At 44.2% G+C, this 26070-nt stretch overlaps 1 protein-coding gene across 4 annotated transcripts in view; it reads right to left on the minus strand.

The window, feature by feature from the left end:
• Positions 1-4400: 4400 nt before the first annotated feature.
• SLC35F4 (solute carrier family 35 member F4) overlaps positions 4401-26070 on the minus strand; it is a 226586-nt gene continuing 204916 nt past the window's right edge. For all 4 annotated transcript variants that reach the window (XM_060753612.2, XM_060753594.2, XM_067463093.1 and 1 more), the window contains 5 exons: positions 24649-24868; positions 14697-14822; positions 11115-11307; positions 6391-6480; positions 4401-4895 (listed from right to left, as the gene is read on the minus strand). In XM_060753612.2, the coding sequence (XP_060609595.1) occupies positions 4654-4895; positions 6391-6480; positions 11115-11307; positions 14697-14822; positions 24649-24868 (871 nt within the window). In that variant the 3' untranslated portion in view covers positions 4401-4653. The remainder of the gene's footprint in view (positions 4896-6390; positions 6481-11114; positions 11308-14696; positions 14823-24648; positions 24869-26070) is intronic.

Genomic DNA, 26070 nt, shown 5'->3' on the forward strand with positions numbered 1-26070 from the left:
TGCTCTGGAAATTTGGTTATTAATTATGGTTGTCATAAACGTTCACTCTGGAGACTAGATTAAATATTGTATACTAGCCGTTCCCTGCCACACGTTGCTGTGGCCCAGTCTGGTGATCTTGAAAATAATGAGAAAGTCTTTGTTTCTAATATATGTAATGCCTTTCTGCTTGTGGGTAAACAGTATTTCTGGTTGTTTCTTTGTCAGTGTTGATGTGGAGATTGTCTGGTTTGCCTACTCTGGAACATACAACATATCATTGTCCTTCTTTAGGGGTCCCTTTCATATCTATGATACTATATCTCTGTGTGTGAATAAACTCTATCTACCTTTCTCTATGGCTGGATGGCTCTTTGTTAGGAGGGTTTTGATTACGTTTTCTTGCCCTGGTGAAGGGAGTTGGACTGGATGACCTTAAGTATTTTCTGTTGGTCATGGGGGTTCTGTGTGGGAAGTTTGCCCCAATTCTGTCGTTTGTGGGGGTGTTCAGAATGTTCTTTGATTGTAGATGAACTACAACTCCAAAATGTCAAGGTCTATTTCCTCCAAACTCCATCTGTGTACATATTTGGGCATATGGAATATTCGTTCCAAGTTTGTTCCAGATCCCTCATTGTTTGAGTCCACAGTGCTCTCTGGATGTAGGTAAACTACAACTCCCAAACTCAAGGTCAATGCCCACCAAACCCTTCTAGTCAATGGGAGTCCTATCTGCCAAGATTGGTTCAATTCCATCATTGGTGGAGTTCAAAATGCTCTTTGATTGTAGGTGAACTATGAATCCAAAATGTCAAGGTCTATTTTCCCCAAACCCTACCAGTGTTCACATTTGGGCATATTGAGTATTCTTGTAGAGTTTGGTCCAGATCCATCATTGTTTGAGTCCACAGTGATCTTTGGATGTAGGTGAACTACAACTCCAAAACCAAAGGACACTGCCCACCAAACCCTTCCGGTATTTTCTGTTGGTCATGGGAGAACTGTGTGCCAAATTTGGTTCAATTCCATCGTTGGTGGGGTTCAAAATGCTCTTTGATTGTATAGTGAACTATGAATCCCAGCAACTACAACTCCCAAATGACAAACTCAATTTTTTTGAGTGAAGGACATACATTGGGTTGTTAGGTGTATGCTGTCCAAATTTGGTGTAATTTCCCCCAGTGGTTTTTGAGTTCTGTGAATACCACAAACGAACATTACATTTTTATTTATATAGATTGTATTGATGCTTTGTGATGGTGTTTGTTTATTCATAGTTGTGTTTTATGTTCATTTTTCCAATAAAATAAAATAAAAAGAGTAGAAGCAGAGGCGTCATTGGTAAGAACAGCCAACTGGCTTTTAAGGTGAGTTTCAGAAGTCAGAGCAGGAGACGGAGCAGAGCTCCAATGGGCGCACATTATGATCTAGCAGTTTCAGCACCTTCTTGGGAGGGTGTTGTTGGTTTTATCGATTTGTTCCCATAAACCCAAGTTGCATCAACATGTTTGCAGGGCACGGGCAGATCCATTTAAACAGCAATAAATTCTTGCATGGGCGCCACGGTGAACGGCAGTCTGTATTGTCACAGCTTCCTTCCCGGTCCTCGGAAACGCATTATGTTCTGGGACAGAGCTCAAGCTGGCATTATGCGCCACACGTTTTGTTTTCCTGCCAGAGAGAGCCTTGATTGCCCCTTACGTTCTGAAGAATGTAATCTCACAGCTGCCTCGTTTGTCAAATTGTCTATTCTCTTTCTCTTTTTTATGTCTCCCCCCGCCCCCCAGGAGCCCAAAGGCAGTGTGGCTCTCACACCAAAATCAAGTCACCAGGCTGCTTTGCTTCCAGAAGATGGAGGACTGTCTGGAGACGAGGAGGAAGGAAAACCATGGCTTTTAATGGGAAAGGGAAAACAAATATAGGATGGTGATACCAGGCTTCAAAATAGTCAATGTGAAAAGGATTTAGGACAGTGGTTCTCAACCTGTGGTTCCCCAGATGTTTTGGCCTACAACTTCTAGAAATTCCAGCCAGATTACCAGCTCTTTCCACAGCAAGCTGGCTTCAGGAAGGGAAAAAGCTGCACATCGCAAGGGCTGAATCTGACTCAGCACATAGAAGATGGCTTTGAAAGGAGCTGTCTTCATAGACCTGTCAGCGGCTTATGAACAACTGCGCTGCATTCTGTCAGATTCCCAAAATCTGGAGGAAAACAAGAGTCATCGCCATCTTGAAGCCAGGCAAAGACCGTAATGACCCAAAAAGCTACAGACCAATCTCCCTGTTGTTCCACCTCTACAAAGTTCTGGAGAGACTTATTTTGCATAGAATTATGGAAAAAATAGACCCCTGTCTGATTCCACAGCAAGCTGGCTTCAGAAAAGGCAAAAGCTGCACATCGCAAGTGCTGAACCTGACTCAGCACATAGAAGATGGCTTTGAAAGGCAGCAGATCACAGGAGCTGTCGTCATAAACCTGTCAGCGGCTTATGATTCTGTAAACCACCGCCTCCTCCTGAGAAAAATGTATAATATCACAAAGGATGGCCACCTCGTAGGAAACCTGCTACAAAACAGGAGCTTTTTTGTTGAGTTCCAGAGCCAAAGAAGCAGATGGCAAAAACAGAAGAACAAGCCCTATGAGGAGCGGCTTAAGGAGCTGGGCATGTTTAGCCTGAAGAAGAGAAGGCTGAGAGGGGATATGATAGCCATGTATAAATATGTGAGAGGAAGCCACAGGGAGGAGGGAGCAAGCTTGTTTTCTGCTGCCCTGGAGACTAGGACGCAATGGAACAATGGCTTCAAACTACAAGAGAGGAGATTCCATCTGAACATGAGGAAGAACTTCCTGACTGTGAGAGCCGTTCAGCAGTGGAACTCTCTGCCCCGGAGTGTGGTGGAGGCTCCTTCTTTGGAAGCTTTTAAACATAGGCTGGATGGCCATCTGTCAGGGGTGATTTGAATGCAATATTCCTGCTTCTTGGCAGAATGGGATTGGACTGGATGGCCCATGAGGTCTCTTCCAACTCTTTGATTCTATGATTCTATGAGTGTGCTTGCTCCATCCATGTTCAACATTTACACTGATAGAGGGAGCTCATCCGCGCTCTCCCTGGATTCGAACCTGCGACCTGTCGGTCTTCAGTCCTGCGGCATAGGAGTTTAACCCACCGCGTCACTGAGGGCTCCTTCCCACAAGGATGATAAACATCAAAACATCCGTCCGTCCGTCCCCTGGGCAACATCCTTGCAGATGGCCAATTCTCTCACACCAGAAGCAATATGCAGTTTCTTAAGTCGCTCCTGACACGAAAAAAAATCATTGGTGGAGTTCAGAATGCTCTTTGATTGTAGGTGAACCATAAATCCCAGCAACTACAACACCCAAATGACAAAATCAATCCCCATCCCAACTCCACCAGTATTCAAATTTTGAGCGTATTGGGTATTGGCGCCAAATTTGGTCCAGTGAGTGAAAATACATAGAATCATAGAATCATAGAATCATAGAATCAAAGAGTTGGAAGAGACCTCATGGGCCATCCAGTCCAACCCCCTGCCAAGAAGCAGGAATATAGCATTCAAATCACCCCTGACAAATGGCCATCCAGCCTCTGCTTAAAAGCTTCCAAAGAAGGAGCCTCCACCACACTCCGGGGCAGAGAGTTCCACTGCTGAACGGCTCTCACAGTCGGGAAGTTCTTCCTAATGTTCAGGTGGAATCTCCTCTCTTGTAGTTTGAAGCCATTGTTCCACGTCCTAGTCTCCAAGGAAGCAGAAAACAAGCTTGCTCCCTCCTCCCTGTGGCTTCCTCTCACATATTTATACATGGCTATCATATCTCCTCTCAGCCTTCTCTTCTTCAGGCTAAACATGCCCAGCTGTTTAAGCCGCTCCTCATAGGGCTTGTTCTCCAGACGCTTGATCATTTTAGTCGCCCTCCTCTGGACACATTCCAGCTTGTCAATATCTCTCTTGAATTGTGGTGCCCAGAATTGGACACAATATTCCAGATGTGGTCTAACCAAAGCAGAATAGAGGGGTAGCATTACTTCCTTAGATCTAGACACTAGGCTCCTATTGATGCAGGCCAAAATCCCATTGGCTTTTTTTGCTGCCACATCACATTGTTGGCTCATGTTTAACTTGTTGTCCACGAGGACTCCAAGATCTTTTTCACACGTACTGCTCTCGAGCCAGGCGTCCCCCATTCTGTATCTTTGCATTTCATTTTTTTCTGCCAAAGTGGAGTATCTTGCATTTGTCACTGTTGAACTTCATTTTGTTAGTTTTGGCCCATCTCTCTAATCTGTCAAGATCGTTTTGAATTCTGCTCCTGGAAGGTTGAGAACCACCGTGGTGGATGAACCCCATTTCTCTGCCCCTCCCTTGATAAACTCAAAATAAAGAAACAGTATTCCTTTCTTTTTTATATAAAAGCAATTTATTGTGGTTTACTTGCACCGCCTCCTGGTTCAGTGTACAAATGTAAACAGAGGTTGGTTGGTTTGTTACGTACTGATGTATTTAGCGTTAAATGTACACTCCATCCCCAGTTTGTTTAAAATAATGACGGTCTTTTGTTTTTAGCATACAGGCAGGGGTGAGGAAAAAAATTACTAAATCATATTCACAGAATATACATAGCCGTGCAGTTAAGCAGTCTCACCAGCTCTAAGCCAGTGGTATAGATACGGGTCCGTTGGCTCGACTTCTGCTCCGGAAGTGGACGCTGGACTCTGTCATGTCTTCAACGTGGTCGTCGCTCTTCTTTTCCTTCAAGCTGTTGATGAACCGCAGAGTGATTTCATCCCATTCCTCTGGAAGGAGAAGCAGCAGGAAGCCAAGGCAGATGATAATGGTGGCCCCCAACCTGACGACGCTGAAGATCACCTCGCGTTTCAGCAGATCGACAGCTATACAAAGAAGGGAATAAAGGAAAAAGAATGGGTTTGAATTCGCCACCAGTTTTACACATGAAACTAATAAATGGCTTCCATGTATTATCAAAGAGATCTTAATGTATTGTCGAAGGCTTTCATGGCCGGAATCACTGGATTGTTGTAGGTTTTTCTGGGCTATATGGCCATGTTCTAGAGGCATTTTCTCCTGACATTTCGCCTGCATCTATGGCAAGCATCCTCAGAGGTAGTGAGGTCTGTTGGAAGAAGGAAAATGGGTTTATATATCTGTGGAATGACCAGGGTGGGACAAAGGACTCCCTGTCTCTTGGAGCTAGGTGTGAATGTTTCAACTGACCACCTTAATTAGCATTTGATGGCTTGGCAGTGCCTGGGGGAATCTTTTGTTGAGAGTTGATTAGATGTGCCTGATTGTTTACTCTCTGTTGTTTTGCTGTTGTAATTTTGGAGGGTTTTTTTTAATATCAAATATCAAAATATTAAAAAAACCTCCAAAATTACAACAGCAAAACAACAGAGAGTAAACAATCAGGCACATCTAATCACCTCTCAACAAAAGATTCCCCCAGGCACTGCCAAGCCATCAAATGCTAATTAAGGTGGTCAGTGGGGGATTTTAACATCAAGATAAGTGATTTTAATGCTTTTGTATGTGTATGGTCTAGTTGAATGTTTGCTGTTTATATGTTGTGCTCCGGCCTGAGTCGCCTTCGGGGTGAGAAGGGCAGAATATAAATGCTTTCAATAAATAATAAATAAATAAATATTTTTTCTCACCCCCCCCCTTCCCAACTTCCTCTTAAATATATTGTTCTCCCACTTTTTATGCGAAGGAAAAATTGTCTTTCTCTTTTCCTGAACCTTTTTTATTCTCAATAAAAAAATAAATTACAAAAAAAAAAGAGTGCTAGTGCCTCATCAAACTATAAATCCCAGGACTACAAACCCCAGAATCCTCAGAATCAAGAGCAACCAGCAGATTCCGGGTGTCATAATCCAAAGCTACCTTTTTCTACGGATGTAAGAGCAGGACCATAAGGAAGGCTGAGTGAAGGAAGAGAGATGCTTTTGAACTGTGGTGTTAGAGGAAAGTTCTGAGAGTGCCTTGGACCGCGAGAATATCCAACCAGTCCATACTTCAGGAACTAAAGCCTGACTGCTCACTGGAGGGAAGGAGAGTAGAGGCCAAGATGAAGTACTTTGGCCACATCATGAGAAGAAAGGAAAGCTTAGAGAAGACAATGATGCTGGGGAAAATGGAAGGAAAAAGGAAGAGCGGCCGACCAAGGGCAAGGTGGATGGATGGCATCCTTGAAGGGACTGGCTTGACTCTGAAGGAGCTTGGGGTGGCCACGGCCGACAGGTAGCTCTGGCATGGGCTGGTCCATGAGGTCTCAAAGAGTTGGAAACGATTGAATGAATAAACAGCAAACCTTTTTCTGAGCTCTATAGGGTGGCTTGTTTGACGCACTGATAAATGGACAACTACCTGCATTGCCAGGAACACTGAGCACTGTCCCAATAGATATTAAGATGGGATATGTAAGCACAACACCAACGTTCACCAAAATGTTGAAAGCTGAAAAGAAAACAAAGAACTATTATAAAGTTATCTTTGACTGAATCAGAATCTGCAAGGAAATAATATCTTAATTTTTTGATAACTGTAGAGGAGAAATAATTATTATATTACCAAGTGACCTTTGTGAGTTTAGTTCAGTCTTAGATGTAGAAAATATGTATATTTGATGGGTTGCTGTGAGTTTTTTGGGCTGTATGGCCATGTTCCAGTAGCATTCTCTCCTAACGTTTCACCTGCATCTATGACCGGCATCTTCAGAGGTCTGTATATTTGATGTTTTATATTGATGTAGATATTACTGTGATTTTCATTATACTTTGGTTCCCCCCCCCCCTATTTTGTATACCTTAAATGTAGTTTCCTGCAGCTACAAATTTGTGTATAAGTAAAGAAATAATCAAACATTGATCTTTGAATTTAAGCAGGTTTAGATCTAGAAATTACACTGATGCTTCTTCGGCCTCATCATCCCTCTGGCCTCTTCATTTTTAAGATATAGTGCAGATCCTCCACTTTTGCAGAGATTAGAGGTGCAGGATCCTCACAAAAGTGGGGAAATTGCACATAGAAAGACACTAATTGTTTCCCTAACTATAGAACACTTCTCCAGAAATCTCCAGGTCCTCTAGTGCAATTCTCTTTGGGAGTGTTATTTCCTGCTTCATTGTGTGGTGCTTACATTGAACGTAGTTGCTATACTCCAGAAACTTCATTTTTCTGGATGCCACAAACTAGGTTGAATTGGTTGAGACTCCATGAGATATTCATTGCAAAAAAACTAGAGCAAAATATGCTATAGCAGGATGTCCCTCCCACAAAAACAAAGTTTATGCAGTTTTACAAACTTTTCCCATGTTTTTATGATAAAAACCAATTAGAAAATGACATTTATAACACAGGAACAAAAATCATTTTACATAGTAAACAAATCTACACAAGTTAAACCCACAAATGTGGAGGGCCAACTGTACTGCCTCTGATTATGGGCAGTTCCATTTAGTCATCATATCTGGTAGCTGTTGGCATCCCTCTCCCAGCAAGCTGGAGATCACACTCCATCAGGTATGGGCAAACCCAGGCCTGGGAGTCGGATGTGGCCCCTTGGGATAGGGAAAAGTACGTCGTGTAAACAAACTGTAGGTGGAAACTAACAAAATTGGTTGGGTGGTACCAAATGGGTTGGGAGGCCCTTCTCTCTCTCTCACCACCTGTTCTGGTATGGCTGTACCAGGAGCTCCAGCTTCTTTTTCTTTCTTTGAGTGTTTGCATGTATTTCAAAGTTCCATGCATTTTGCTATAAGGTGGCTTTAATTGGTTTACAATTATAGGGCCAATGACCCATCAATCATCATTAGGTTCTTTAGTTCCACCCCTTTCCCCAGGGAGGGAAAGAGAACCATTTTAGTTCAGTCCACACAGAGAAGTCTTTCGTACAGGACGTGAATCAGTTTCACCTGTAGAAAGCTTCGTCTTTTACAGCTTTTGCTGGGGGGAATTCAGTCCCACAGCTCTACAGAGAAGCATAGCCTTTACTGGGGGATCCAGTCCCACAGCTTTACAGCCAGCCTTCGCTGGGAATTGAAGACCTTCTTTCCTCTTGGAAATCTACAAAAGAACTGTTTGGTAAATACCACTCGCGGCAGCCATAACGCAATTTGGTTCGGGTGTAGGGGCCCATGCCAGCAGAGCCTAAGACAGATTGCCCAGGAAGAGGTCAAGGATTTCCCTGATAGTGAAGAAACAGTTCATGAAGATAGTTGCCTGTCCCTTGTGGACAAGATTAAGCAAGCCACCAGTTGATTCAAAGCCTTGAAGTATTTGTTTGATTTATTGAAGACCTAAGCACTAATAAAGAACTTTGTTAAATAGGTTCTTGTGGGTTTTTTCGGGCTATAGGGCCATGTTCTAGAGGCATTTCTCCTGATGTTTCGGCTGCATCTATGGCAAGCATCCTCAGAAGTAGTGAGGTCTGTTGGAATTAGGACAATGGGTTTATATATCTGTGGAATGGCTGGGGTGGGGCAAAGAGCTCTTCTCTGCTGGAGCTAGGTGTGAATGTTTCAACTGACCACCTTCATTAGCATTTGAAGGCCTGGCTGAGCCTGGGGAAATCTTTTGTTGAGAGGTGTTAAGATGTGCCTGGTTGTTTCCTCTCTGCTGTTTTGCTGTTGTAATTTTAGAGCCTTTGACAAAACTTTGTTAAACTTTCCAAGTTTCTAAAAACTTTGCTTAGGGAAATCTACAGGGCTTCTAATCCGAGGCATCCAAGGCGTCCCGTTGGACATACAGAGCACATCCTGTCTACAGACCTTTTCGCAGGCCCAGCGCGTGACAGCACATCACCCTATCCTTCCTTCCCTCTTTCCTTCCTCCTTCCAATCTTTTCTTCCTTTCTTTCCTCCCTCTTTCTATTTCCAACTTCCCTTCCACCCTTTTGTCCTTCCTTCTTTCCCCCTTCCTTCCTTCCTTCCTTCCTTCCTTCCTTCCTTCCTTCCTTCCTTCCTTCCTTCCTTCTTTCCTTCCCTCCCTCCCTCCCTCCCTCCCTCCCTCCCTCCCTCCCTCCCTCTCTCTTTCTTCTTCCTTTATTCCCTTTGGTCTTTCCTTCCTTTCTCCCTTCCCTCCCTCCCTCCATTCTCTTCCACTCTTCCTTCCTTCCATTGTTCCCTCCCTCCCTCCCTTCTTTTTTTCCTTCCTCCTTTCCTCCTGAAAGATGTTTAGTTGCGAGAAGACAGAGTTGGGAGGGAACATGAGAAGCATGTTTCAAGATTTCAGAGGGTGTTCCATCGAGGAGAAGGAGGAGGGGGGAAAAACTGACTTTCTGCTGCTCTGAGACCAGGGTACAAGTGAGCAATGGGTTCAAATTGCAGGGAAAGAGATTTGACTGAAAAAAAATAGGAAGAACTTCTTGGAGAGTGGCATAGGCTGCCTCAGAGTGTGGTGGAGTCTCCTTCTCTGGAGGCTTTTCCACAGAGGCTGTCTATTGGGAGCACCTTGATTCTGCCATCCTAAATGGCAGAGGGGTTGGACTGGATGGCATTTGAGGTCTCTTCCAGCTCTAGGATTCTGTATCAGGAATAGGCAATATGGGGTCTAATGGATACAGTTTTTCTCTCTTGTCCATCATCTCATCCTGACCAAGGCCCTGTCAGTACTGTTGTTTAACTCTGATGAAATATTGCTTATAGTTTAAACTCTGTATTCGGTGTAGAAATGTAATGCTGTGCAAAGGTTAAGTGCACAAAGCTTTGATTTATGCCTAGAGCAGTGTTTCTTAACCTGGGGGTCGGGACCCCTGAGGGGGTCACGAAGGGGTGTCAGAGGGGTGACCAAAGACCATCAGAAAACACAGTATTTTCTGGTGGTCATGGGGATTCCATGTGGGAAGTCTGAGCCAATTCTATCATTGTCAAAGGCTTTCATGGCTGGAATCACTAGGTTCTTGTGGGTTTTTTCGGGCTATAGGGCCATGTTCTAGAGGCATTTCTCCTGACGTTTTGCCTGCATCTATGGCAAGCATCCTCAGAGGTAGTGAGGATGCTTGCCATAGATGAGGATGCTTGCCATAGATGCAGGCGAAACATCAGGAGAAATGCCTCTAGAACATGGCCCTATAGCCCGAAAAACCCCCACAAAAACCTAATTCTATCGTTGGTGGAGTTCAGAATGTTCTTTGATTGTAATGAACTATAAATCCCAGCAACTACAACTCCCAAAAGTCAAGGCCTATTTTCCCCAAGCTCCACCAGTGTTCACATTTGCGCATATTGAGTATTTGTGCCAAGTTTGGTCCAGATCCATCATTGTTTGAGTCCACATTGCTCTCTGGATATAGGTGAACTACAACTCCCAAACTCACGGTCAATACACACCAAACCCTTCCAGTGTTTTCCGTTGGTCATGGGAGTTCTGTGTGGCAAATTAGGTTCAAATCCATCACTGGTGGAGTTCAGAATGCTCTTTGATTATAGGTGAACTATAAATCCCAGCAACTACAACTCCCAAATTACAAAATCAATCCTCCCCCAACCCCACTAGCATTTTCATGTGGGTGCATTGGGTATTTGTGCCCAGTTTGGTCCAGTGAATGAAAATACATCTTGCATATCTGATATTTACATTATGATTTATAACAGTAGTAAAATGACTGTTATGAAGTATCAACAAAAACAATCTTATGGTTGGGGGTCATCACCACATGAGGGGCTGTATTAAGGGGTCACGGCATTAGGAAGGTTGAGAACCACTGGCCTAGAGCATAACTTTGGACAGTTCCTGTTACATCACGCATTCCAGTGTTAAGATAACAGCTCTGTCATTTTCCAGCGATGTCCAGTACACAGGGAAGATGTATCTGTGACTATTCTTGTACATAGTTTTTGTAGTTTTTCTAAAACATAACAATAAATCTTTAAATGCTGCTCCGAGGCTTCGGAGTTGAATGAAGGCTGCACGCTTCATGTGTTCTGTGCCTCTTAGCAGTCACTTTGAGGCCAATAAATTGATAGGCCAACCTTTGGTCATAACAACTCAAGTGATATCCACAGTGTACATGCACCATTAGACAGATATCTGAGACTTGGAGAAAAATTCAAAGACACATTGGAATACTGACATATTTTTAGTGAACATACCTAGCCAGAGCCCCGCGATCCCACACAGGTAACCCCAGGGCACTGCTGAGAACGGAGACCAGTATTCCACCTTCGTAAAATATAGGATGATGGGAGTAAAAGAAAGGAAGATCAAGTTGAAGAAGCCGAGGGTGGAGATGAAGTGCGCCGCTTCTCCGAAGTTGGCACTTCCAAGGAACATCTTAAACAAAACCTAAGAAGGGAAAGAAGGAGACTGCTGAGGACAGCGTGATGGAGAAGGCATCTCAGTGAGAGATGCAACATCATTTTTGTTGAACCTATGTATTTATTTAGTTTATGTTTCACCCTTCTGTTGAATGGGATCCATCAGCATGTCATAGAACTTCAAAGTTAGGAGGAAACAGACAAAATACGCAAAATCGAATGTCTATTCTTATCTATATGACCATCTCAGAACAAATCTCAAGACTATTGTCGAAGGCTTTCATGGCCGGAATCACTGGGTTGTTGTAGGGTTTTTTGGGCTATATGGCCATGGTCTAGAGGCATTCTCTCCTGACGTTTCGCCTGCATCTATGGCAAGCATCCTCAGAGGTTGTGAGGTCTGTTGGAACTAGGAAAAAGGGTTTATATATCTGTGGAATGACCAGGGTGGGACAAAGGGCTCTTGTCTGCTGGAGCTAGGTGTGAATGTTTCAACTGACCACCTTGATTAGCATATAATGGCCTGACAGTGCCTGGAGCAAACTTTTGTTGATAGGTGATTAGATGTCTTTGTTTGTTTCCTCTCTGTTCTTGTGCTGTTGTAATTGTAGAGTTTTTTAATACTAGTAGCCAGACTTTATTGGATCTTTGGCTACTAATACTAGTAGCCAAAGATCCGCCTAGTCAAAGCCATGGTATTCCCTGTAGTAACCTACGGATGTGAGAGCTGGACCTTAGGGAAGGCTGAGCGAAGGAAGATCGATGCTTTTGAGCTGTGGTGTTGGAGGAAAGTGCTGAGAGTGCCTTGGACTGTGAGAAGATCCAACCAGTCCATCCTCCAGGAAATAAAGCCCGGCTGCTCATTGGAGGGAAGGAGACTAGAGACAAAGTTGAAGTACTTTGGCCACATCATGAGGAGACAGCAAAGCCTGGAGAAGACAATTATGCTGGGGAAGGTGGAAGGTAAAAGGAAAAGGGGCCGACCAAGGGCAAGATGGATGAATGGCATCCTTAAAGTGACTGGACTGACCTTGAAGGAGCTGGGGGTGGTGACGGCCAACAGGGAGCTCTGGCGTGGGCTGGTCCATGAGGTCACGAAGAGTCGGAGATGACTGAACGAATGAACAACAACAGCCAGACTTTGTTCATTTTCATGGTTTCTTCCTTTCTGTTGAAATTTTCCACATGCTTGTGTATTTCAATGGCTTCTCTGTGTAGTCTGACATGGTGGTTGTGAGAGTGGTCGATGCAGGCGAAACGTCAGGAGAGAATGCCTCTAGACCATGGCCATATAGCCCTAAAAAACCTACAATAACCCAAATCTCAAGACTGTTGTTTTTTACGAGGATGTTCTCAGGGTTCGGCACCATAGCTATAATATCAGACGGGGTGTCCCTGGGCACATAACATGACAGTTGTAGCATTTCTAGCATTGCACAAAAGGCAGAATTGAGATTGTCAATATTGATTTAATCAGGCTAATTACAACAGACCAGCAGAATTTGTAATTATTTTAATTGCAAATTAATTGAACAATTTTTATTGTTTATTGCCTTTATGGTTTTTAAATGTATTATGATGTGATTTTTTGGGGGGGGTTTAACCATGTATGTATTTATATATGGCATCTAATTGTTGCCAATTTGTACACCATCCTGAGTCGCCTTTGGGCTGAAATGGGCAGGATCAAAGTGATGTAAATAAATAAATAAATAAATAAATATAAATACTCCAACATGGTGGCTTATTTACTTATTTATTTATTGTTCAAACTTATATGTCGCCACTCCCCTGGGGCTCGGAGCAGCTTACAAGAATAGCTAAAATCTAACACAATTTAAAAACAATTTAAAGCAATTTAAAAACAATTTAAAAACAACAATATCTAAGATCAAAGGCCTGTCGAAACAGATATGTCTTACATGCCCTGTGGAAAGCTGGTAAGTCCCGCAAGGCACGGACTTCAGGTGGCAGAGTATTCCAGAGTGATGGTGCCACTGCTGTGAAGGCTCTGCGTCTGGTTGCTGTTAGACGCAAGATCTTGACACTGGGAATTTACAACAGATCTTGGTCCTCAGAACGGAGGGATCTCTGGGGTTGGGAGGGGGTGAGGCGGTCCCTCAGGTACATCGGCCCCAGACCATGCAAGGCCTTCAAGGTGAGTACCATCACTTTGAAAGTGATCTGGTGCTCAATTGGTAACCAATGCAGCTGTAGTAAGATTGGTGTGATGTGGCATCTCATCGCAATTCCCGCAAGAAGCCGAGCAGCTGAGTTTTGTACCAACTTGAGCTGCTGGATCACCGACAGAGGAAGGCCAATGTAGAGGGCGTTGCAGTAGTCCAGTCTTGAGATGACCGTGGCCTGGATCACCGTAGCTAGGTCGTCCCTGGAGAGGGAGGGGGCCAGCCGTCTAGCCTGCCGCAGGTGAAAGAAGGCGGTTCTGCTCACGGCAGAGACCTGGGCCTCCATCGTCAGCAGAGGGTCCAAAAGGACTCCCAGACTCTTTACCAATGGTGATGGGCATAGTGCCTCGTCATCCAGGGTAGGCAGCTGGATATCCCCACTGCCCGGTCGACCCAGCCATAGGATCTCCGTCTTTGCTGGATTCACCCTCAACCTGCTGGCACGCAGCCATTCAGTAACGGCCTCAAGGCACTGATGGAAACAATCGGGTACAGAGTCCGGTCGGCCTTCCATCTTCAGCACAAGCTGAGTGTCATCAGCGTACTGGTAACACTCAAGCCCAAAACCTCGAACCAGCTGAGCAAATGGTCGCATATAAATGTTAAACAACAGAGGGAAGAGAATGGCCTCCTGAGGAACCCCACAAGAGAGAGGGGACCTCTCAGAGACCAAGCCTCCCCTCTCCACTCGCTGTCCACGTTTGTGAAGAAAGGAGGTCAGCCAGTTTAAAGTTGGTGATCCCATGAATTTTATAGGGTTTTTGTAGGCAAAAAATGGGGGTTGTTTGCCATTGCCCTCCTCTGGAATACAGCTTACAGCCTCTGGTGGTCTCACATCCAAGTACAAACCCAGGCTTGGCCCTGCTTAGCTCTCATAGGATCTGGTGCCTTTGGGGTACTTTAGCCCTTTGCATTTTCCACTGGCTGTGCATAGCCGATCTCTCTCTCAACGCCAATAAGCACTAATGTAGACAATGAGAAGAACTCATCAACGTTAATCTGTCCGTCCTGAAATAATAGAGTTTTCATTAAGGCTTGATAAAGGGAAGCCAAGCCGAATCCTTGGTGGCGACAAACTAATTATCTGTGTTGTAACTTTCTTCCAATGCCCCTGGCTCAGAATGCAAATGAGGCAAGCCCATCATCCCAGACCAATCTTGTTTTGCTTTTGAGTGTGTGTGTGTGTGTAATTTGAAGCTTTTTTAAGATAAAAGAAAAGCCAACAACCTACTTTATAAAGTGCCGAGGTCGACGCAGATCCGACAGCATATGCGACGCCGATAATTGAATCGCCATGGACCCCATCTGCATAAGCCATCATAACAATCCCGGTGATGGCCATTATTGCTGCAACTATCTGTGGAATCCAGGAGGAAAGAGAAAGAAGGTGATGCAATTGAGGTGTGCACATTTCTTTTGACTCCATAGTCTTAGAATCATAGAATCATAGAATCAAAGAGTTGGAAGAGACCTCATGGGCCATCCAGTCCAACCCCATTCTGCCAAGAAGCAGGAATATTGCATTCAAATTACCCCTGACACATGACCATCCAGCCTCTGCTTAAAAGCTTCCAAAGAAGGAGCCTCCACCACACTCCGGGGCAGAGAGTTCCACTGCTGAACGGCTCTCACAGTCAGGAAGTTCTTCCTAATGTTCAAATGGAATCTCCTCTCTTGTAGTTTGAAGCCATTGTTCCGCGTCCTAGTCTCCAAGGAAGCAGAAAAGAAGCTTGCTCCCTCCTCCCTGTGGCTTCCTCTCACATATTTATACATGGCTATCATATCTCCTCTCAGCCTTTCCAAGTCTCTTCTCCCCAACAGTAATAAGCAACAGTGTTCATTCTGGAAACCAGACTGGGCCAAACAGGAGGATCCCATCGAGCTGTCTAGATTGCTCCAAGGTCACAGAATGGTCCAGACTTTGTATGCTACACTTCACCCCTTTCTTGCTTCACTTTCTATGTGGCTTGAAAGTTCTTAGCAGCATCAGCATTGAGAGCATGGCGAAGAAGTGGCGACTGAAGTACAGAATGGGTTGCTGTAGGTTTTTTCGGGCTATATGGCCATGTTCTAGAGCAGTGGTTCTCAACCTTTCTAATGCTGCGACCCCTTAATACGGTTCCTCATGTTGTGGTGACCCCCAACCATAATATTATTTTTGTTGCTACTTCACAACTACAATTTTGCTACTGCTACTAATCATAATTTAAATATCTGAAATGCAGGATGTATTTTCATTCACTGGACCAAATTTGGCACAAATACGTGATATACTGGTGGGGTTGGCAGGGGATTGATGTTGTAGACAGGAAAGAGGGTGTATGGTATAGAGTAGTGTAATACTTCTCATATAGGTATTCTATTTATCCACTTTTCACAAAGTATACTCATAACATATTAAGTAGTATAACTCACATAATTTTACTCCAAACTTGCTAAGATTCTCAAGTATAAGATTAGAGAGATGGGCCAAAACTAACAAAATGAAGTTCAACAGTGACAAATGCAAGATACTCCACTTTGGCAGGAAAAACGAAATGCAAAGATACAGAATGGGGGACAATGCCTGGCTCGAGAGCAGTACGTGCGAAAAAGATCTTGGAGTCCTCGTGGACAGGAAGGTAAACATGAGCCAACAATGTGATGCGGCAGCAAAAAAAGCCAATGGGATTTTGGCCTGCATCAAGAGGAGCCTAGTGTCTAGATCTAGGGAAGTAATGCTACCCCTCTATTCTGCTCTGGTTAGACCACACCTGGAATATTGTGTCCAATTCTGGGCACCACAATTCAAGAGAGATATTGACAAGCTGGAATGTGTCCAGAGGAGAGCGACTAAAATGATCAAGGGTCTGGAGAACAAGCCCTATGAGGAGCGGCTTAGGGAACTGGGCATGTTTAGCCTGAAGAAGAGAAGGCTGAGAGGAGATATGATAGCCATGTATAAATATGTGAGAGGAAGCCACAGGGAAGAGGGAGCAAGCTTGTTTTCTGCTTCCTTGGAGACTAGGACGCGGAACAATGGCTTCAAACTACAAGAGAGGAGATTCCATCTGAACATGAGGAAGAACTTCCTGACTGTGAGAGCCGTTCAGCAGTGGAACTCCCTGCCCCGGAGTGTGGTGGAGGCTCCTTCTTTGGAAGCTTTTAAGCAGAGGCTGGATGGCCATCTGTCAGGGGTGATTTGAATGCGATATTCCTGCTTCTTGGCAGGGGGTTGGACTGGATGGCCCATGAGGTCTCTTCCAACTCTTTGATTCTATGATTCTATAACTAAGGCTTCCAACTAGGTTAATAATGCATACTTAACATAAAGTTGTACATATAGGTAACACTTATTCTAGCAGTACAATAGTAGTAGTATAGGTTCTGTAATACAACCAAAGTTCAAAAACAGTCTTATTGTCGTCTTAAATCTGTTCTTAAATCTTCATGGAGTCAATAAACAAATAAATGCACATATAAATGTTCAAATTCTTCATGCAAGTGAAGTTGACGTGGATTTACTCTTGGGTAAGTCCTTTGCCACAAAATTATAGTTTCAGTCCTTTATAACAGTTGTTGTTCCTAGATGTCAAAGACGGTCACGTAATCTGTAGTGCCGGGTGAGTACGACAGGTTTCCCGGCTACAGGCCAGTTTCGATACTTCCTCAGGTAATTGGCTCTGTCTTCTTATAAGAATAAGTGTTACCTATATGTACAACTTTATGTTAAGTATGCATTATTAACCTAGTTGGAAGCCTTAGTTATACTTGAGAATCTTAGCAAGTTTGGAGTAAAATTATGTGAGTTATACTACTTAATATGTTATGAGTATACTTTGTGAAAAGTGGATAAATAGAATACCTATATGAGAAGTATTACACTAATCTATACCATACACCCTCTTTCCTGTCTACTGCATATTATAGACATCTGTGTGTTTAGTTAGGGGATTGATGTTGTCATTTGGGAGTTGTAGTTGCTGGGATATATAGTTTACCTACAATCAAAGAGCATTCTGAACTCCAACAATGGAATTGAACCAATCTTGCCACACAGAACTCCCGTGACCAACAGAAAATACTGGAAGGGTTTTGTGGTAATTGACCTTGAGTTTTGGAGTTGTAGTTCACCTACATCCAGAGAGCACTGTGGACTCAAACAATGATGGATCTGGACCAAACTTGCCAAGAATAGTCAACATGCCCAATGTGAATGAACACAGGTGGAGTTTGGGGGAAATATACTTTGCATTTGAGAGTTTTAGTTGCTGGGATTTATAGTTCACCTACAATAAAAGATCATTTTGATCCCTACCAATTATAGAACTGGGCCAAACTTCCGACATGGAACCCCTGTGATCAACAGAAAATACATTTTTGGATGGTCTTTGGTGACCCCTCTGAAAGCCCCTCGTGACCCCCCCAGGGGTCCCGACCCCCAGGTTGAGAACCACTGTTCTAGAGGCATTCTCTCCTGACGTTTCACCTGCATCTACGGCAAGCATCCTCAGAGGTAGTGAGGTTGAGGATGCTTGCCATAGAAGCAGGCGAAACGTCAGGAGAGAATGCCTCTAGAACATAATATAATAATAATAAACCTTTATTTATACCCCGCTACCATCTCCCGAAGGACTCGGTGCGGCTTACAAGAGGCGGAGCCCAAATACATCAGTAAAACAACAACAACAACAGTACAATAATAAAAAAACAACTCATGATCAAAGCAAACAAAAACCATAAACAATAACATCACTGCGCATTAAAACCAGGGCCAAATGTAGTACTTAAAATCTTTTAAAATGTTGGGCATGATCAGGTAAAATAGGATAGACATTTTAGGGATAGGTGGGGCATGCAGGAAATTCTAGATCTCTAAAAAGGTAAAGGTTGTCCCCTGACATTAAGTCCAGTCATGTCTGACTCTGGGGTGTGGTGCTCATCTCCATTTCTAAGCCGAAGAGCCAGTGTTGTCCGTAGACACCTCCAAGGTCATGTGGCCGGCATGACTGCATGGAGCGCCGTTCTCTAGATCTCTAGTAAAGTGCATTTGGGACATATTGCTGGGAGTTTCCTTATTTTGGGAAGGCACACTGGAACAACCACGTTTTCAAGCTCCTTCTAAAGACTGCCAACGTTGGGGCCTGCCTGATGTCCTTGGGGAGTGAATTCCAGAGTCGAGGAGCCACCACCGAGAAGGCCCTGTCCCTCGTCCCCACCAATCGTGCTCGCAATGCAGGTGGCCTCTCCAGATGATCGAATAGATCGTGTGGGTTTGTATACAGAGATGCAGTCACGCTTCTCTGTATACATAGCCATATAGCCCGAAAAAACCTACAACAACCCAGTGATTCCGGCCATGAAAGCCTTCAACAATACGAAGTACAGACTTCCAAGACACATCTACACTGACCACTCATTTTGAAGGCACCTTGACAGGTTTGTGATGATTCACGCCACAATATGCATTAAGGGCTTTAAACTGGGATAAGCAAAGTCAACCAGTCCAACCAATCCATCCTCCATGAAATAAAGCCCAACTGCTCACTGGAGGGAAGGATACTAGAGACAAAGTTGAAGTACTTTGGCCACATCATGAGGAGACAGCAAAGCCTAGAGAAGACAATGATGCTGGGGAAAGTGGAAGGTAAAAGGAAGAGGGGCCGACCAAGGGCAAGATGGATGGATGGCATCCTTGAAGTGACTGGACTGACCTTGAAGGAGCTGGGGGTGGTGATGGCCGACAGGGAGCTCTGGCGTGGGCTGGTCCATGAGGTCACGAAGAGTCGGAGATGACTGAACGAATGAACAACAACAAGCAAAGTCAGGAGATACTCTGAAACAGAGCCCATAATGCACATCAGTGCGCCCAAACAAAACATGGCAAAACAGATTGAGGAATGTGTGCTCTAGTGGCCCATATATGCACATTGTAGGCATGGAAAGTGGGAAAAACCTGATTCTTCTACAGCTTTGAAGCCTACACATTCTGGAAACAGTTTGAGGCCAGCCTCTGCTGTGCATATAAGCACCATCCGTGCCTCGAACCAGTTTCAGGACTTCACATGTAATCATCCATACAGGGAAATTGCTTCCTTCTCGGCTGGTTTCACACTGACCTAAATAGCCAATGTAGATATGCCCTCAGTCTCAGATTGCAAAAGTAATCTGCAATGAAGGCTGAATCTACATTGCCTTTTATGCCAGGATCTGATCCCAGATTATCTGCTTATCCCATATTATCTGGCATCTCCCTGTAGAACCACCTCAGAAATTAAGATCTTCTGGGAAGACCCTGCTCTCGGTCCCACCTCCTTTGCAGGTGCAGTTGGTGGGGATGAGAGACAGGGCCTTCTTAGTGGTGGTCCCTTAGCTGTGGAACTCCCTCCCTAGTGACATCAGATTAGCCCCTTTCCTCCTGACCTTTGGGGGGGGGGTGGGGAACTGAAAACTTGTATGTGGGACCAAGCATTTGGATAATTAATCAGTGCAATATGTGAACATAGAATGGTGCAATGATAACTGGAATGGCCTGGACTACAAAATCTGATTTTAATGATTTTAATGTTGATATGTTTTTAGCAGATGTTTTAATGTGTATGTTTTTTTTATTTGCTGGATACGTATTGCATGTAATGTATGGCATTGAATTGTGCCTCTGAGTCCCCTTCAAGGTTGAGAAGGGCGGGATATAAATATGGCAAACAAATAAATAATTGTAGACTCATATAATGCAATTTAGAGCAGATAATCTGGGATGATATCCTGGAATATAGGGCAGTGTAGATCCAGCTGAAGTTTAAGTTTGAAAAAAAGCAGTGGAGTATTTCATTCTAGCCAACCCTACTGTGCCTGATCATAACAGGCAAGGTAAACAGCAGCTGCCTCCAGAATCTTTTACTGAGCAAAACATTCCTCAGCATCATCACCTTTCCCCCCAAGAGTCACGCCGTCTCATGATAACAGCCTCAGTTTTGCACAGCTGGTAAATCACCAGCAATAAGATCTATTAACCGAAAGGTTTCCCGGATCAGTGTGAGCTGCTGACTGTCAGCCCAGCTTACTATTGACCTAAGTAGTTAGAAAACAGCTTTACCTGTAATTAGAGAAATTAAGTACTGCTAAAAGCATGGAAGGTATTTTATGATGCCATAAAGAAAGAAGATGACAAAATGTTGGACGACCAAAAGGAAGGAGGAAGTCGTGATAGCTCTGCGTCACAGAGGATGGAGCGACAGCACCCCTTGTGGCTGGATTTGAGCCTAACTTTCCATGGCACCAAAAAGCTGGACATTGAGTCAAAACAACACAACTCCTTCTGTTCTGACTCTGTATTGTCTATACAAAATGGCATTGAATGTTTGCTGTGTATGTGGACTGTGATCTGCCCTGAGTTCCCTTCGGGGTGAGAAAGGTGGAATACAAATAATATGTTGTTGTTGTTGTTGTTGTTGTTACTCACTTTGGTTTGCATGGTCTGGACTAGGTGGGATTAACAACACAATCCCCTTCTACACTGCCATATACTCCAGATTATCAATTTCCATCCACTTCTTCCTTCTCCAGGGTGTATCCATTGAAACAATGACCTTTGTGGAATATCTATGGCAAATGTGTGCCCCAGATGCATACATGCCCTGGATCTCACTTTTATGGGACACTAAATGTCTTCAATCCTCCCCAACATTTGTGCAATTTTGGGACAATTATTGCCCTAAAATCACTCTGAGAGCTCTTCAAATGCATAACAGTATGCGAAAATGCCCCACTATCCAAAAGCACCCAAGGATCCATAGCTCAAGGTGAAGGTTTCCAACTCTCAGGGTTGGTGCTCATCTCCTTTCTAAGTCAAAGAGCCAGCATTGTCCTTAGATACCTTCAAGGTCAAGTGGCTGGCATGACTTCATGGAGTGTTGTTACTTTCCCACCGGAGCAGTACCTATTGATCTACTCACATTTGCATGTTTTCAAACTGCTAGGTTGGCAGAAGCTGGGTCTACCAGCGGGAGCTCACCCTGCTCCCCGGATTTGAACCACCAAGCTTTTGGTCAGCAAGTTCAGCAACTTAGCAGTTTAACACAGTGCGCCACTGGAGGCTCCGAAATCTATACCGCCATATAATCCAGTTCAAAGCAGATAATCTGGATATCATATGGCAGTGCAAACGTGGCCTCACATATTTAAAAATCTCATCTCCACTTAATAGTTATAGTCAATATCGTTTGTCTCATCAATGTTCTTCTTTCCGCCACTTTTAGTAGTTTACCATAAAAATTGTTAGCAGCCAATCTTCCCAAGTCAAAAATCGCTGCCAGTTATCTTGAAATCTTTGTATCGATCTGTTTTTACTTCAAAAGCAAGAGACTTTATCCAATTCTGCCAAACTGAGATGTTTAGTCAACCAAGACGTAAGTCTTGACTTATCATCCTGCAGTTGATTCAATGAGACTACCAACTGGATTAAACTCTAAGCATCCCAGCTATAGATAGATAGTTGAAAAACATATAACAATCAACTATATTAAAACAATAAAACCAATAAAATCTATGACATCGTAAAACACAACCAAACAAGAAACAACCAATGGCTGAGAAAAGTGGGCATGTGCAAATTTGAGATTAATAGGGCAGGACTAGTGCAACATAAACATTAAGGCTGGAGGCTGGGAATAAAGTGCTGGAGATCCTACCAAAAGATGAGAGCTAGGCAGACTTGATCAGTAGTTGAACCATTATCCGAAGGCACATTGGAACATCCAAGTCCTCAGATCTTTCCGAGAGGTAGACAAGGTGGGAGCTAATCTAATCTCCTTGGAAAGAGTTCCAGAGCCGGGGAAGCCACTACCAGGAAGGCCCTCTCTCTCATTCCCACCAACCATGCTTGCAACCAGGCCCGTAGCCAGGATTTTGTTTCGGGGGGGGGGGGGGGCTGGGTTTGGTTCGGGGGGGCTGAGTCTGAGTGAAAGAGGGTCTACCCTAGCAAACCTTTTGTATTGTTACCCCAATACCCCCATGCATATGGGATATATTGAGCATGGTGATCAGATCATGATATGAATAAACGTAACAGTTTAAATAATGCACCAGTAAGACCTTCTCGCAAACCACTATGAGAATTTCAGGGGGGGGGGGGCTGAAGACCCCCAAGCTCCCCCCCCCCTGGCCACATGCCTGCTTGCAACAAAGGTGGGAGAGAGAGAAGGGCCTCCCCAGCAGATCTTAGTGCTCGCACCGGTTCTTAGAGGGAGATACCAGCTGTTAGGAATTGTGGGAGTTGAAGTCCAAACACCTGTAGGGCCGAAGTTTGGCCATGCCTGATCTAAACCATAGGATGAATGTAGTCTGGCATCTCTTGAACTGCCATAGCTCATTCCTATGGAAGCATGAGAGCTGTAGTTTGGTACTCTTTGGTAGAGAACACAAGAGGGTTTGTAAAATTGCAACTCCTTTCATTCCATAGCATTTGGACAGTTTAAGTGGGGTAAAACTGCATCCATTCTACAGAACAGATTTATCCTCAACCATGAAAACCATGTATTGTTGAAGGCTTTCATGGTCAGAATCACTGGGTTGTTGTAAGTTTTTCCGGGCTATATACCCATGTTCTAGAGGCATTTTCTCCTGACGTTTTGCCTGCATCTATGGCAAGCATCCCCAGAGGTAATGAGGTCTGTTGGAAGTAGGAAAATGGGTTTATATATCTGTGGAATGACCAGGGTGGGGCAAAGGACTCTTGTCTGCAGGAGCTAGGTGTGAATGTTTCAACTGACCACCTTGATTAGCATATGCCTGGCAGTGCCTGGAGCAAACTTTTGTTGAGAGGTGATTAGATGTCCTTGTTTGTTTCCTCTCTGTTGTTTTGCTGTTGTAATTTTTGAGTTTTTTTAAATACTGGTAGCCAGATTTTGTTCATTTTCATGGTGTCTTCCTTTCTGTTGAAATTGTCCACATGCTTGTGGATTTCAATGGCTTCTCTGTGTAGTCTGACATGGTGGTGGTTGTGAGAGTGGTCCAACATTTCTGTCCCTTTGTCCCACCCTGGTCATTCCACAGATATATAAACCCATTTTCCTACTTCCAACGGACCTCACTACCTCTGAGGATGCTTGCCACAGATGCAGGCAAAACATCAGGAGAAAATGCCTCTAGAACAGTGTTTCTCAACCTTCCTAATGCTGTGACCCCTTAATACAGTTCCTCATGTTGTGGTGACCCCCAAACATAACATTATATTTGTTGCTACTTCATAACTGTAATTTTGGTACTGTTATGAATCATAATGTAAATATCTGATATGCAGGATGTATTTTCAAATCCCAAATACCCGATATGCCCAAATTTGAATACTGGTGGGATGGGGGTGATTGATTTTGTCATCTGGGAATGTTGGAGTTGCTGGGATTTATAGTTCACCTACAAACAAAGAGCCTTCTGAACTCCACCAATGATGGAATTGAATCAAAATTGGCACACAGAATTCCAATGACCAAGAGAAAATACTGGGAGGGTCTGGTGGACATTGACGTTGGGTTTTTGGAGTTGTAGTTCACCTACACCCAGAGAGCACTGTGGACTCGAGCAATGATAGATCTGGACCAAACTTGGCACAAATACTCAATATGCCCAAATGTGAACACTGGTGGAGGTTGGGGAAAATAGACCTTGACATTTGAGAGGTGTAATTGTTGGGATTTATAGTTCACCCCCAATGAAATAGCATTCTGAATCCCACCAATAATAGAATTGGACCAAACTTCCCACACCGAACCCCCATGACCAACAGAAAATACTATGTTTTCTGATGGTCTTTGGTGACCCCTCTGACACCCCCTCGCGACCCCCACAGGGGTCCCGACCCCCAGGTTGAGAAACACTGCTCTAGAACATGGCCATATAGCCCGGAAAAACCTACAACAACCCATGAAAACCATGTTTACAAGGCCTGAGCAGGAGGAGGGCTCCCCAATAATAAGGGGAGTCTTCCAGGTTACTCATTCTTAGAGTTATTAAAGTCAAACCAACCTGATGGCAAAACCATAAAAGGGGCAGAAAGGTAAAGTGATCCCTGTCACATCACAACAAAGAACTATTTATATTCTATTCATGTGCTGTCCCACCATTTTCAAGTTCTGGCTACCTCCCAAATCCCGATTGGGTGATAGAAAGCACAAAGATGAAAGAAAAGAAACTGGGGAGGTCATTACCCTGACACCCATGAACCTGTCTTTCAACACAATCCACGAGAGGAGGAAGACGAAGGCTTTGTTGCAACAGAACAACGCGGAGACATCCGTGGCTGTCAGTTTCTTCAAAGCCAGAAGGTAAAGGTAATTACTCAGAGTCCAGAGAATAGAAAAAGGGGCTGTCCTTTTGAGAAAGAGCTTCAGCGTCAGACCGTCTTCCCCAAAGATCCGACTGCATTCCCTGTTTGGGAAAAAAGTGGGGAAAGAGGTGGAAAAGTCATAGCACAGTCAAATGGAAGCAAAAATGCCACAATACTTTCGTTGCTCATTTGGGTGCACAGCTTCCTCCCAGCTTGGCAATTTGCATGACAATGATGCTATCTGCCAAAGCAATTCAGATAGACAGATAAATTTCATTATAAAATATTGAAACACTACACTGCCCTGATTGGCTAGAGCCCATGCCATCTCCAAGACACCTTGGTTGCATCTGTACTGTAGAGTTAATGCCCATTGACACCACTGTAAATGCCATGACTCATTGCTATGGAATCCTGGGAGGTATAGTTAGTGGGTTTTACACATTCCCTAGCAGAGATGGCTAGGGAATGTGTAAAACTCCAATTCCCATCATTCCACAGCAATGAGCCAGGGCAGTGGAAGTGTTGTCAAACTGTTGTCAAGGTGCCTCAAGCGAACCCTGATCGGGACCATTGTCCACCTGGAAATATATGTCCTCACTGAGGCTGGAGCTGTCCTATATCCCAAGATCTGATCCCAAATTATCCTGATCATACACTGAAGACATCTGCCCTTGCGCTATGCTACTCTGCTGCTGAGTATGCATGCCCAGTGTGGAACACATCTCACCACGCTAAAACAGTGGATGTGGCCCTTAATGAGACATGCCGCATTATCATGGGGTGTCTGCACCCTACACCACTGGAGAAATTACACTGTATTATCTGCTTTCAACAGGATCACACACTGAAGACATCTGCCCTTGCGCTATGCTACTCTGCTGCTGAGTACGCATGCCCAGTGTGGAACACATTTCACCACACTAAAACAGTGGATGTGGCTCTTAATGAGACATGCTGCATTATCATGGGGTGTCTGCGCCCTACACCACTGGAGAAATTACACTGTCTAGCCGGTATTGCACCACCTGACATCTGCCGGGAAGTAGCAGCCAATAGTGAAAGGACCAAGGCAGTGACATCTCCAGCTCGTCCCTTGTTTAGGTATCAGCCAGCACGTCAATGACTTAAATCAAGAAATAGTTTTCTAAGATCTACAGAGAAACTCGCTGGAACACCTCAGCAAGCGAGAGTCCAAAAGTGGCAGGCTCAAACCCAGAACCTCAATCAATGGCTGATACCCAATGTGAGACTTCCCCCTGGGCACACAGAAAACTGGGTGACTTGGAAGGCGCTGAACAGA

This window comes from Anolis sagrei, chromosome 1 (genome assembly GCF_037176765.1).
Source record: "Anolis sagrei isolate rAnoSag1 chromosome 1, rAnoSag1.mat, whole genome shotgun sequence".
NCBI classification, from domain to species: domain Eukaryota; kingdom Metazoa; phylum Chordata; class Lepidosauria; order Squamata; family Dactyloidae; genus Anolis; species Anolis sagrei.